This window comes from Gymnoscopelus microlampas, assembly GCF_963454915.1.
Source record: "Gymnoscopelus microlampas genome assembly, chromosome: 17".
NCBI classification, from domain to species: Eukaryota; Metazoa; Chordata; class Actinopteri; order Myctophiformes; family Myctophidae; genus Gymnoscopelus; species Gymnoscopelus microlampas.
In genome coordinates, this window is record NC_139954.1 from 48,058,578 (window position 1) to 48,073,483 (window position 14,906).

Here is a 14,906-nt window from a genome sequence, read left to right on the forward strand (position 1 = left end):
CAATTAAATGGTTAATCGCAGTTATTTGAGCGACAATTAATCAAGCGTCAAGTTAAAGGTCATGTGACAGGCCTAAAGAGGTTCCTACTTTGAGGTGTCTTCAGAGGAAACCCCCGGCGGACCCAAGGTCTTTAGCAGAGACCACCAGACTCATTATATTACTCTTTTTTTTTCCCCAGAAGACCACCGTAGTCGACCAGAAATCTGATCGAGCAGCAATCGAGCCACAGTGGAGGTCCACCAAAGACCAGGGTCAACAGCACGGAGGAATCCCCCCCCCCCCCCCATGCAGACAGATCCATGGATAGAGCGAGATCTCCAGATCTAAGGGGCATCCCTCGGGTTGAGCCTTCCAGCGACCTCTCCCACCATCTCTCCTCTCCCTCAGGTAGCGTCACCAGATAACCTCTGTGTAGTCATTAGAGCTGAGATGTACTGTGAGAACCTCAGTCTTCTGGGCATTTAGGACACAAGGACGACCTCAGCACAGTCTGTGTCTCCACTCTGAGAAACAAAGAAACAGAGAAAGAAAGAAAGACAGAAAGAAACAAAGAAAGAAAGACAGAAAGAAACAAAGAAAGAAAGAAAAAACAAAAAATAATTTGAGTGACCGAGAGCCATATATACGTACAGTATATTGTATCCTGTCACAATATACACAGCCTAGTGCATTGGTTCTCAAAGTGGGGTCCGGGGACCCCCAGGGGTCCTTCAGGGAGTTCCAGGGGGTCCCCAGCTAAATGATAGATTAGGAACAAATGGACCCTTATGGGTCTGCAACTCTGAGAGTGTACAAATGGAACGAAATGGACCCTTATGGGTCCATTTGGTTCCATTTGTACACTCTCAGAGTTGCATTAACATAGATTTTACAATATTGGGGTCCCAGAGATAGAAATGCCATTAAATGGGGGTCCGTAGACCTAATGCATGTCCAACAGGGGGGTCCTTGACATTAAAATGGTTGAGAACCATTGTAATCCGGAAACGTGTCTCTCTCATTTTAGATTGTTTTGGCTATTCAAGAATAGCAGATCTACAAGCTCATACCACTTTTCATACCAGTAACCTGTAAGCTGATTGTATGACGTTCTGCATAGTAGTGTATATTTGTATGTCTTCTTAAATGTCATCATGATTTGATTGCACAGGGATCTCATTTTAAATAAGACATTGTGCTTTTATGAGCGATAACGTTTAGAGGACCTTGTATTGTGAACTGTACTTCCATGTACTTTTACCATGTCTTTCTAAATAAAGTATTCAATCAATCAAACATAGCGTGGCACCGAGTGCGCATAGTGCGGCACTAGTGCGGCTATGAGCTTGTAGATCTGCTGTTTTTGAATAGCCAAAGAAATCTTAAAATGACACAGATGCGTTCCCGGCTTGAATGGGTTAACTCAACTATTATGTTTTCATTTATTCCTTTATGATTATGTTAATCATAAAGGAATTTCCAAACAGATTCCACTATATGTCACACACAGGTCCAATTCATTCACACATTATAACAAGACACAACATGATACAAATACAAATATGATCATCCTTCCTCCTCTACAGCAGTGGTTCTCAAACTTTTTCAGGTCAAGGACCCCCAAAATGATATGTATTTGGCCGCGGAGCCCCATCTCAAAATATTTTGTTCCAGGGACCCCCCAGAAGCAAATATTTGAGATACAAATGTTCGCTTTAAAAAAATATCATATTCAATATCATTTTCTAAAATAGCAGATCTACAAGCTCATAGTGCGGCACTCGGTGCCGCGCTATGAGCTTGTACATCTGCTATTTTTGAATAGCCAAAGTACAATTATTGTGATTCTATATTAACACATTTTGCTGGGGACCCTACCAGCTCTGCAGAGGAGAAACACGTGAACCACACATCATTTAACCTCCTCACAGGGTCAACAGCCTCAGTAAAAAAAAATTAGAAACCTTTAGTCCTTGTGTTGCTTTAAAAATGTCATATGTGTTCAGAGAGGGAATATGAGACACAACACAATAGATCTGTCACTTCCTATCCTGCTGCTGATGTCAATTACAATTAGTCATTTGACTCAGCTGTGTGTGTGTGTGTGTGTGTGTGTGTGTGTGTGTGTGTGTGTGTGTGTGTGTGTGTGTGTGTGTGTGTGTGTGTGTGTGTGTGTGTGTGTGTGTGTGGGGCATCAAAATGTACTTTAAAACCCATTAAGAGCTGGAACGCATCTGTGTCATTTTTGGATTTGAGCTAAAAAGCATTATTTTACACTTTGGCTATTCAAAAATAGCAGATCTACAAGCTCATAGCGCGGCACTCTGTGCCGCGCTATGAGCTTGTTTTATAAGGTTATTTGTCATAGCTGCCCTGTGCAACTTATTGATAACAAAGCCTGAAAGTCAAACAGAAATGTGTTCAATGCCCAAAACACAAGGAAATCATATCAATCACAATTCCAAATGAACCCTTAAAGCTCTGTAACTCAGAGTGTACAAATGGAACCAAATGAACCCTTAAAGCTCTGTAACTCAGAGTGTACAAATGGAACCAAATGAACCCTTAAAGCTCTGTAACTCAGAGTGTACACATGGAACCAAATGGACCCTTAAAGATCTGTAACTCAGAGTGTACAAATGGAACCAAATGGACCCTTAAAGATCTGTAACTCAGAGTGTACAAAAGGAACCAAATGGACCTGTGATTTGCACACAGAGTTTATAGATCTTCTATTTATTTTTTGAATCGTGGAAAATGTGTGCAAATCTCTGAATATATACACACACATGTTTTAAAGCGACCCATGGAACCAAATGGACCCTAACGGGTCCATTTGGTTCCATTTGTACACTCTCAGAGTTACATTAACATAGACTTTACAATATAGGGGTCCCAGAGATAGAAATGCCATTAAATGGGGGTCCGTAGCCCTAATGCATGTCAAACTGGGGGTCCTTGAAATTAAAATGGTTGAGAATCACTGCTAGAGACGTAAAAAATCCTCTCTTATTATGGGGGTCCCCTGGCTTATCTTTTCAAATGGGGGTCCGCGGGCTAATAAGTGTCAATTTGGGGGTCCTTGACATGAAAAGGTTTGAGAACCACTGGTCTAGTGTATCAAGTCAAACTTTATTTTTAGAGCACATTTAAGCTATTGTGCAGGGGGCGGGGCATTCAGATTCATCATAAGATATTTTTTTAGTTGTCTTAAACATTTTTATTACTGTAAATGATTCAATTTTACTACAACATACAATGATAATGCATAGATTGAGCATTGAGTAGTAGAACAAAGGTTCCCAAACTGGGGGTTAGGACCCCCAGGGGGAGACCCCACAAATTATATTGGGGGTCCCCAGGTGATAAGCTTAATGTCTCACTCAACAGTAAACAAACCAACATACAGTATAGGTGTATACAGGGTATCTGCACATTTAAAAAGTCATAATTTAAGGACTTTTAAGACCTTTTTAACACCTCTAAAATGAATAAACCAGTAATGTATTTGTATATTAAGGTTATTTGTCATAGCTGCCCTGTGCAACTTATTGATTAGGAAGCCTGAAAGTCAAACAGAAATGTGTTCAATGCCCAAAACACAAGTCAATCATATTAATCGCAATTCCAAATGAACCCTTAAAGATCTGTAACTCAGAGTGTACAAATGGAACCAAATGAACCCTTAAAGGTCTGTAACTCAGAGTGTACAAATGGAACCAAATGAACCCTTAAAGGTCTGTAACTCAGAGTGAAGCACCACTGATATTATAGCAACATACTGTTAGGATTTAGAACACATTTTTAGAATAGATTCCACTATATGTCTCACACACACACACACACACACACACACACACACACACACACACACACACACACACTATGTCTCTCTCTCACACACACACACACACACACACACACACACACACACACACACACACAGGCCCAATTCATTCACACATTATAAAAAGACAAAACATGATACAAATATGAACATCCCTCCTCCTCTAGCGCTTGGCACCTCACCAGAGGAGAGACACGTGACCCACACATCATTTAACTTCCTCACAGGGTCAACAGCCTCAATAAACATATTTAAAACCCTTTTGTCCTTGTGTGTTGCTTTAAAAATGTCATATATGTTCAGAGAGAGAACATGAGACACAACACAATAGATCTGTCACTTCCAATCCTGCTGCTGATGTCAATTACAATTAGTCATTTGACTCAGCTGTGTGTGTGTGTGTGTGTGTGTGTGTGTGTGTGTGTGTGTGTGTGTGTGTGTGTGTGTGTGTGTGTGTGTGTGTGTGTGTGTGTGTGTCACATACCACAAGGTATTGGCATTAAAATGTACTTTAAAACCCATTAAGACCTGAAACGCATCTGTGTCATTTTTTGATTTGAGCTAAAAAGCATTAAAAAATAGCAGATCTACAAGCTTGTAGATCTGCTATTTTTGAAAAAACGTGAAAATGTGTGCAAATCTTTGAATATATGTATTTTTAAAGCGAATATTTTTATCTCAAATCTTTGCTTCTGGGACCCCCTGGAACAAAATGTTTTGAGATGGGGGTCCGTGGGCCAAATACAATTTGGGGGTCCTTGACATGAAAAAGATTGAGCACCACTGATATAGAAACATACGTTTTTCAGAATATTATAGAATAGGGATTTAGCAGACATGTAGAATCGGCTTCAGGTCTTGGGTTAAGTTTTCAAATGGATACAAATCTTTTGAAAATAGCAGATCTACAAGCTCACAATTTATCGCAATTCGCAACGCATTGTGAGCTTGTAGATCTGCTATTTTCAAATGGACGAAATGGCTGAAGTGTTTAATATTATGTTTAGTAATAATCAAAATCTACAAAGTAACTAAAGTTTTCAAATAGTAGTGGAGTAAAAAGTACAATAGTTGTCTCTGAGATGTAGTGGAGTAGAAGTAAAAAAAACACAAATTGGAAATACTCCAGTAAAAGAAAAAAAAAATCCCTCAAAAGTGTACTCAAAGTACAGTACTTGAGTACATGTACTCATACGTTCCAGCACTGACTAGGCCTGTCATGAAATGAATACCAAGGACCTCAATGGAAACAAACAACTTGTTTGGACCTTTTAGACAAAGTATTATAAATGTAATTGTGATGTTTTGCATGTTTTTGCCTAATACAAATTTCAATCAAACAATGTGTGTGTCAGCATCACACAAACACAGCTCAATAAAACGCATATATTATATATTCACTTCACACATCCTACTAGTTACATCCTGAACAGTTACCAACTATACCTTTAATTCTAAGCACTTTAATTAGCCAGGCTATCAAACTGAGAGAACGCACCTGTTTGTTTGGAGACAATTCTCTGGTTTTAGGGTTTTAACAGCTTGTTCCACCTAAACCCTGTTAACTCTACTCGACGTCCATGTGGAATAATGTTACATTATTAGTTGTTTAGTTCACTTTTTAACCGTCTTTTTTACTTCTAAACAATAGGCTATATGCACAGCAGCCATTTTGGAGAAAAATTGGGCCCCTTCTTACTTCCTGAAGGCTCTGTTCCATTCTGGTCAAACAGAGTCAGGGTGCTGATATTGTGCATGTTGGCTCACTGGAAACACTAGTGGGTCTCAAAGTGTGGTCCAGGGACCCTCATGGTTCCTTGGGAGGGTGTAACTCTGAGAGTGTACAAATGGAACCAAATGGACCCGGGAGGGTCCATTTGGTTCCATTTGTACACTCTCAGAGTTATGGGGGTCCTTGAAATTAAAAAGCCAGAGAACCACTGTGCTACACTAAATGGAACAGAGCCTTCATTAGTGTCATTGGTAACACCTGTGAAGGAAGCAAGGAAGGGGCCCAATTTCTGTCCAATATGGCTGCTGTGCATAGAGCCTATAGAACAGAGACTTGTGACAAACACACAGAGAGGCCGAGGCTCTCTGCTCGCGCCGGTCCTCTGATCTTGCCGATGGGCGCGCGCGTCGACGTCACAGGAAGAGTGGGCTGGGCACTGAAAATAGCAGATCTGCAAGCTCACAATGCGTCGCACTGCGACGCATTGTGAGCTTGTAGATCTGCTATTTTCAAATGGCAATGGAAATGTGTATAGGGCTGAAGTGGTTAATGTAGGGTTTGTAATAACTAGAAGCTCGCCCCCGCTACGCGGGGGCTCGCGTCTAGCCCGCGGCCACGCCCACGTAGCGCCCGCGGCCACTTGGCAACTCATATAAGTGGCGTAGCGTCATGAGGGTCAGTGGGGCCGTGGCTCGGTCAGTGAAGACCCTGTAGTGATGATATGTGGCATAGAGGGGCAGATTGTAAATCCCCAGAGGAAACATCCGTGGGCTACCATTGGTTCAGCGATGTGTGCGGTCGCATCACAGGCATCGCAGTTGGGACTGAAGTGGATGCCGCTGACATTGCTGACATGGGGTCCATATGGTTTAGCCCACCTTGAAACCATATGGGAACTACGCTGGCATGCTGGCTGTAATGCAAACGCTGCATCATACCTGCAGTGTGTAGTTTGATGTTGTGTGTGTAGCAGATATACCTGCAGTGTGTAGATCAATGTCCATATGAAAGTCAATGCCCAGCAGTGTTTTTTTTCCCCAGCAGAGTTTCTAGTGTCTCTGTCTCTCTCTGGAAGAGGTTGCACATGAACTCTGCAGCCGCACTGAGGCGCTCCAACACAAACACTCTGACATTAAGCTGCTTCACACAACAAACATCAGCACGACGCTGCTGTTTGTCCAAAAGACACAATATCTCCTCTCCCACCGACGTCATGTGTTCATTTATCGACAGCCGTACAGACTCCTTTTGACACATTTTACCTCGTTTATCCAGCTCTCACTGACTCATCGGGCTGTTATTTTGCTGCGATCAAGTCAACGATGTGAGAGATTAGCTGTCACAGACGGACGGACAGGGGGTGAAACATAGTCTTGCGCCATGCCTTTCGGCCTGGCGGAGACAATAAAAAAAGGAAAGTAAAGGAAATGAGCATTTCTGCAACAAAAGTAGTCAACAAACTATACTATGAAAACATGGGCCACATTGTCAAAGAATGTAAGAAAGAGGCAGTCATGTAGAAAATAGCCGATCTACAAGCTTACAAAGCCTCTCAACGTGAGGCGTTTTGAGCTTGTAGATCGGCTATTTTCACAATATGTACTTGTGGAACGGAGTCAAACAGAATGGGGGGCGTGAAAGGGTTGATAAGCACTGCTGTAATTGGAGCGAAATTATCTGAAATTACTACATGACCATAATGCAGCCTAACATGCGAGCTACATAGTTCTCCAGAAGACACACACAAACATACACCATCTACAATGGACTAACTGAGCAGCAATATTGACATTCACCACACGAACGTGCATTGTTGACAAAGTGATTGCACAGCCGCTGCAGGCATGACAACCACGTTAGCGTTAGCGACATGGCAGCTATCACAGCGCCCTGTCCGTCGTCGCTGGGACTAACTGTGATGGCTACAGCGGTAACAGCAAGCTGTCTGCGATGCCATTGTCTGGAGACTGCTCTTAGCGTGACACGACCAATGAGAGTGAGCGCTGTAGTTGTTGCTAAGATAGGGTGGCGTCTCTGCCCCATAGCTTGTAGATCTCTCACGCATGATTGGCGTAGGCTGCGTTGCCAGGTCTGACTGTTTGTATAAGCGATTTTGGGCTTATTTGGGTGCACTTTTGGGCTCGTTTCCATAGACCACGGCAGCGCTTATTTCTTTCCCGTGACCGATGTGGCAAAAAAAGTGCAAAACGAACCATCCGGAAGTAAATTGCGAGATGAAATATATAGCACTTTTTGATTATTAGAGAAGGAGACACATGTGAAGGTTGAAAATGAAAGGTAGGAGATTATATAGTTTTTCATGAGGGATTTTTGTAGCAAGTTGTGAGAGAATTGGGCCACTCCTGTGGGCGGGGGGCTGATTAGAACCATTGGGGTTTGAAAGGAGACGCTCTCTGTTTGAGTGGAAAGATAAACCAAATCTACAAAGTAACTAGTAACTAAAGTTTTCAAATAATTGTAGTGGAGTAAAACATATAATATTTGCCTCTGAGATGTAATGGAGTAGAAGTAAAAGTACTGTAAATTGCAAATACTCCAGTAAAGTTAAAAAAACAAAAACTACATATTTTTGACATATAAATTAAATTACTGAGAATAAAGGGTGAAAATGTGAATTACATTAATAAATATGATTGACAGATGAATATGGTAGAATAATTAAATGAATACCATTATGGTAGAAGGGTGCAATTTCAGACAAGGCACAGAGGAGACGAACTGCCTAAAATAAAATAAAATAAAATAAAATGGAATGCATCTATTATTCACAGTCTCACATTGTGCTTAAATTCACAGGTTATGACTGTTAATTCTGCACAATCACCATTGATACACAAATTGAAATCAGTGTTTTTTTATATAACTTTTAATTGTTTCCAATATTTCTTTGCATTTGGTTTGTCTAATATGCTTGTTTAATATGACTGATGTAATCTACACTATTTACAGTTGGGTATAAAATAAACAATCTCTTTCTTTCGCATTTATCTTATGACAGCTTTAACTTAAATGTCCATCAATGCTGTCGGTCGAAAAACATACAAATTGGCAGATCATATTTATAATATTTTATGCAACAATGTTACAATTGAATAGTTTACATTTAACGCAACAATATTTTGTCATCATGAAAAATGTTGTCATGCTGAAACAAGAGGACATTTTGACTTGATAGAATACAATAAAAAAGAAAAATACCATAGAATAAAACAGCAGTGTGGGCAACTGTGATGATATAGAGGGACACTATATTTCCACACTCACTCCAGAGGGCCACATCGCATATACTGTCGTGTCGGACCATTCTATGTCACACATAAGTAGCAAAAAATAGCAGATCTACAAGCTCAAAACGTGCCGCAGTGCGACGCGTTTTGAATTAGAATCCAGTCTTTGCTATTTTTTTATTGGAATCCTGATTTAATTTCAAATGCATTTATACTTATACTGTATGAACTTAAATACAAATACATTGGACATAGAAAAGACAATATCATTTTAATATTGGTCATTAAGCTACTAATATAGACTGAAGTCATTAAAGCGGGTCATGTTTGTATGTTAGGAATCATAACAGCTGAAATCAATAATATATCACTATTCTGATATTAACCTGTGGGCCGCATTAAGTGAAGGTGGGGGCCGCATGTGGCCCCCGGGCCACCATTTGCCAATGTATGGAATAGAATAAAAACCAGAGGTTATGATGCCTTTAATTCTATTCTATGGACTGTGTCGCCCTCTAGTGAACATACTCTACTCTCGTCTACACTTACTTACTTACTTACGTCAGCAATACGTTGTCTAAATGTGTGACGTTCCAGCAACCCATGGTGTAAGGGAAATGTAGTCCTTAGAATGTAGTTCTTCGGCGACCAAAGGTGTCAGGGAGATGTAGTCCTTAGAATGTAGTTCTTCTAGCAACCCATGGTGTCAGGGATATGTAGTCCTTAGAATGTAGTTCTTCAGCGACCAAAGGTGTCAGGGAAATGTAGTCCTTAGAATGTAGTTATTTTAGCAACCCATGGCGTCAGGGGAATGTAGTCCTTAGAATGTAGTTCTTCAGCGACCAAAGGTGTCAGGGAGATGTAGTCCTTAGAATGTAGTTCTTCTAGCAACCCATGGTGTCAGGGAAATGTAGTCCTTAGAATGTAGTTCTTCAGCAACCAAAGGTGTCAGGGAAATGTAGTCCTTAGAATGTAGTTCTTCAGCGACCAAAGGTGTCAGGGAAATGTAGTCCTTAGAATGTAGTTCTTCTAGCAACCCACGGTGTCAGGGAAATGTAGTCCTTAGAATGTAGTTCTTTTAGCGACCCATGGTGTATGGAACATGTAGTTCTTAGGAGTAGTCCTTGTGGCCACGTCCGGTTTTACTTTGAAGAAAAAACAGAAGTGCTCAAATGGTTACTATTTAACGTGTGACTTGACGACGGTGTCACGCGCCGAAAATAGCAGATCTACAAGCTCACAACGCGTCTCATTGTGAGCTTGTAGATCTTAACAGTTTATGTTGTCCAAACTAGCTTCATGTTGCGTCATCTCGTTGTTAAACTGCTAATAAAGTATCCAATGAATTCCACTTGTAGTGATTCATTTTGTCCACATGAGGGCGACAAAGGCCTTTGAATACAGACAGATGAACGGAGTCTATCCTACTATCCTACTATAATTCTAGTAACCTCTGTAGTGGTACGTGAGTGAGTGAAGATACCCGGTTCTCCTCACTGGCTGGACCAATTGCTCTGATTTTGCACACAGCCATTGACCATTACAATCTGAACGCAACTGTGAAGCCCGTTTTTCAATTTAATCAAATCCCAGCTTCTTATTAGCGTTTTTGTGTCAAAGAATGTCGTCCCATAGCTGCGGCTGCCCAGCTATGGGACAAACTGCCTCCCGGGTTGCCAGATCATGTGCGCATATCCCCCCACGGATGCGCTGCGCCGACCGGGTATGGTCTAGTTGGTTTAATTCGTATAACAATGAGCAGTGGTGTAAAGTAACTAAAGTACATTTACTTAAGTACTGTACTTAAGTACAATTTTGAGGTATTTGTACTTTACTTGAGTATTTCCAATTTCCTATACTTTTACTTCTACTCCATTACATCTCAGAGGCAAATATTGTACTTTCACTACAATTATTTGAAAACTTTAGTTACTAGTTACTGTTCAGATATAAATAATTACATTATAAAGCATACATTAACCTCTTTAGCCCTATTTTATACATAGGCTATTTGAAAATAGCAGATCTACAAGCTCACAGTGACGCATTGTGAACTTGTAGATCTGCTGGCAGCGGTGGCCTAGTGGTTAGAGGGGCGGCCTTGATACCGGAAGGTCCCTAGTACGATTCCCCAATTCATCACATCAATCATGAATCACCGCTGAATAGCCCTTGAGCAAGGCTTCCATGCAGGGTCTGGCTGTAAATAAGTTCCGCACTTAGTCCAACACCCTGGGTAAACAACAAACTTTGCTTTGCTTTGCTTTGCTATTTTCAAACATTTTAGTACTTTTACTTTTGTTGATACCAATACTTTTGTACTTTCACTCAAGTGGAGTAAATTTTGAATTCCGGCCTTTTGATATATAACTGAGTACTTCTACATTGCAGTATTGATGCTTTTACTTAAGTAAAACATTTGAGTACTTTTCTTTTAGTGCCACCACTGCAAACAACACTGTTTGAAAGACTTTGTCGTTGACCTCGTCGTTGTAGCTCTGCTCTCATCATTAGCCTATTACTTTCAACAATCTATCAACACTACAATCAATCTCTAAATGCATGAAACCTGTGTGTGTGTGTGTGTGTGTGTGTGTGTGTGTGTGTGTGTGTGTGTGTGTGTGTGTGTGTGTGTGTGTGTGTGTGTGTGTGTGTGTGTGTGCCAGTGGCGTGCCGCGTGCACAGACATTTTGAGGGGCAGGTGCTCAAGTAAATTATACTTTTTTTATTTACTTGGTCTGCTCTTTTTTCCCTCTACACCTATACCTCTTTGCCAAAAATAGCAGATCTACAAGCCCACAACGCCTCGGCGTTGTGGGCTTGTAGATCTGCTATTTTTGGCCAAAGTTGTCCTCAAAAAAGGGATGCTAGGTTTCGAGTGGTTATGGTAAAAAGAAAAATCATATCATAAAGATTTGGCGGACCCCCTGTAGTAACTCTGAGGACCCCCTAGGGGTCCCGGACCCCCTGTTGAAGACCCCTGCTGTAAACTGGAAAAAAAAGGGCACTTCTGGTCAAGAGGGCAAAGGGCAGGTGCTCTAGCGCCACCTAGAGTCTATCTGTGCACGTCCCTGGCGTGTGCGCGTCCGCGTTTGTGTGTGTGTCTGTCCTGTCCTGGCCTGGGCATAACTCAGGCACTGGCTGACCAATTGACTTCAAACTGGGTTTGTGTGTCGTCTATGACCGGAGGATGTGCAGTTCAGAGTGGGGACCAGCGGTTGTCCATAATAAAATGGATTAAAAAAAAACCTGTATCTGTCTCTCCGCTGGGTTCTGTGCAGTGTTGATTTCGTCGACTACAAACTACGACGAAAAATGTTAGTCGACTACCTTTTTTCACTGAAGAAAACTCAATAAAAACTAAGCTATGACGACTAAAACTATGACTAAATATATTGACAATTTCATCAAAAAAATAAAAACTAGACTAAAATGTCAGTGAGGGACTAGAGGAGAAGAGATCCAGTAGAACTAAAAGACAAGTCATTTTGTGTTTGGTTGCGCTCGGGTGTTGCCCTCTGAAAATAGCAGATCTACAAGCTCACAACGCGTCGCATCGCGTTGAATATCGCGTATAGAATAGGTCTGTTTTACGATATAATAATGTATACCTGCAAAGTAACTAGTGACTAAAGTTTTCTAATACTTGTAAGTTGTATTCGAGTAAAAGCACAATATTTGCCTCTGAGGTGTAAGTAAAAGTATTGAAAATTGGAAATACTTTAGTACGGTAAAAGTACCTCAAAATGAATTAAAAGTACAGTACCTGAGTAAATGTACTTAGTTACTTTACACCACTGGTTGTAATCCTCTTCATCATCATCAACATCATCTTCATCATCCGCTAAATTTCTTCATCTTCTTCTGCAAAACTCTGCATTCTTGTTGTCTTGCTGTACGTGTGTGACCACGTTGCCATGTTGTAATATAGCTTTCTTTTGTTTGTTGTTGCTGTGGTTTTATTAACCTCTTGAACCCTGTTTTTCAAGACGTGTTTCAACAAACGAATGCATTTGATAATATGGGTGTTGGTGTTGGGTGTTTAAGAGAGGAAAAAAATAAAAAAGAGACGGGGAGATGGAGAGAAGTCCTTTGTCCTTTCATTCTGTTTACTAAAGGGGAGAAAAGAACATTCAGGAGATCTGATCTGGTGCATGTCAGTGAGAGAGAGAGAGAGAGAGAGAGCGAAGAAGAGCTACTACAGCGATGGACTGTGAGATCACCCGCCATGTGGAGTTTGATGACATAAAGGGTGACACGTTCTATTTTAAAGGTAAATATGTCTGTTTTAGATGTTGTCCCTTTAAAGACCGTGAAAGCATCCGTGTCATTTTATACTTTGGCTATTCAAAAAAATAGCAGATCTACAAGCTCATAGCGCGTCACTTCGTGCCATGCTAGGGGGAGGCTACTACTCCCTAGTGTGACTTAGGCCAAAATAGGCTTTTTTTTGGGCCTAAGTCACATGGTTTTGTGACTTATGCCAAATTATTTACTGATTTAAGCACAGACAGTGTTATTTCTATTTAAATAGTCATAATTTATTATAAACATTTTGGGTGAAATGATTAAGAAATATCATATAGTTTTGTTTTGGATCAGTTTTTTATTTTTCCTGAATTGTTTTTTTTTTTTTAAGACATAGTCCATTAGTTTAGCAAGGCGACGATAATGTGTCGTTCTCTTTCACATCTTCAGAGACACAATGGGAGGAGACAGAGATACAGTCAGACTGTATGTTTCAAAGGACAAAGAAAAACAATGTGATGTGGATCACGAACAAGGACAACAACTTTCTGCTCGTTGGGGAAGAAGACCAGTTGATCTTTGAACCATTAAGCAAACAGCAGCTGAATTCAGCTGGTAAGAGTCCAGCAACCTGGACAGAGCTATTGTCATATTTTAAAGGGATATTTCACTTTCAAACATGTTTGAAAGTGAAATATTAACATTTTAACGTCAACTCAGGCTTTTGTGAGCACCTCAGACAGTTTTTAGGTTGCTATTTATTTATTTATTTATTTAGCGAATGCAAGTCCTTAAGCCAAGCAGTTGCCTCCTGGTCTGCTGTATGGAGGGTGACTAATCCTCCTTTCAGTCTTTGGAGAGGACAAACTTCTATGATGTGCTCCAGTTTGCTCCTCTCCACAAGCACACAGTGGGCTTGGGCTACTGCCCCACTTGCAGAAAGGCCTTCGACGTTTAGTTGTAGTATTCGAAGGGCAGGTCCTTCCGCAAGGTGCTCTTGGGGCTGTTTGCTTTCGGCTTTAGGACTGTGACTACGATTCTTTGACTTGGCTCTCAGGCGTTGTCTCTTAGAATTTAGTCTGCTGGAAGGATCATTAGTTTCCCCGGGCGGGCCCGGGTACTTTAGGTTGCTTGATTCACTATTTAGACATTTGATATTAATTTTATCAGACCTTCCAAACGTATAATTTAAAAGCATTAAAATAATTAACACTAATATAAATGTGGTGAAGCAATAACAGCAAAGCAGTATTACAGAATATCACAATTACAGACAAGTGTGTGCAGGTATGTATGTAGGCCTACAGTATGCAAATGTTTCCGGAGATGGTTTGGCACTGGGATATAAATGTTGCATTAGCCATACATTAAACATATATATATATCTATATATATATATTAATATATTAGTGTCTCTCTGTTTTCCTGGGGAAACACAATGAACAGCATCTAACAACTCATGTCATTAATGCTGCTCAGCCACACACACACACACACACACACACACGCACGCACACGCACACGCACACGCACACACACAGATATATGTACTGAAGAAATAGTTAATTCATTTTCCCCTTTCCTTTATTGTTTAGACTGTTGCTTCACAATCAGCAACTACAGAGGATCAAACATTCCTACGAATGAAACAGAGGACAGAAACAGAGGGCGGCCAATAATGCTCTACGTCAGACAACATGACACATTCAAAGTTGTGAGCTGTAAGGAACATAAAGTTCACGTGGAGACCCTGGTGAGTGTTCATGGTCACATCATGTCCATTTCATGCAGGGACGTTACGGGCTCTCAGAGGGTGGGGGGGATGGACTTTCGGTGGACTATTCAAAAATT

At 40.8% G+C, this 14,906-nt stretch overlaps 1 protein-coding gene across 2 annotated transcripts in view; it reads left to right on the forward strand.

The window, feature by feature from the left end:
* Positions 1–13,001: 13,001 nt before the first annotated feature.
* LOC311064527 (interleukin-18-like) overlaps positions 13,002–14,906 on the forward strand; it is a 2,747-nt gene continuing 842 nt past the window's right edge. The window contains exons 1-3 of one of the 2 annotated variants that reach the window (XM_084084388.1): positions 13,002–13,092; positions 13,506–13,670; positions 14,651–14,808. In XM_084084388.1, the coding sequence (XP_083940514.1) occupies positions 13,544–13,670; positions 14,651–14,808 (285 nt within the window). In that variant the 5' untranslated portion in view covers positions 13,002–13,092; positions 13,506–13,543. The remainder of the gene's footprint in view (positions 13,093–13,505; positions 13,671–14,650; positions 14,809–14,906) is intronic. The other variant, XM_084084387.1, reaches the window with a different exon arrangement.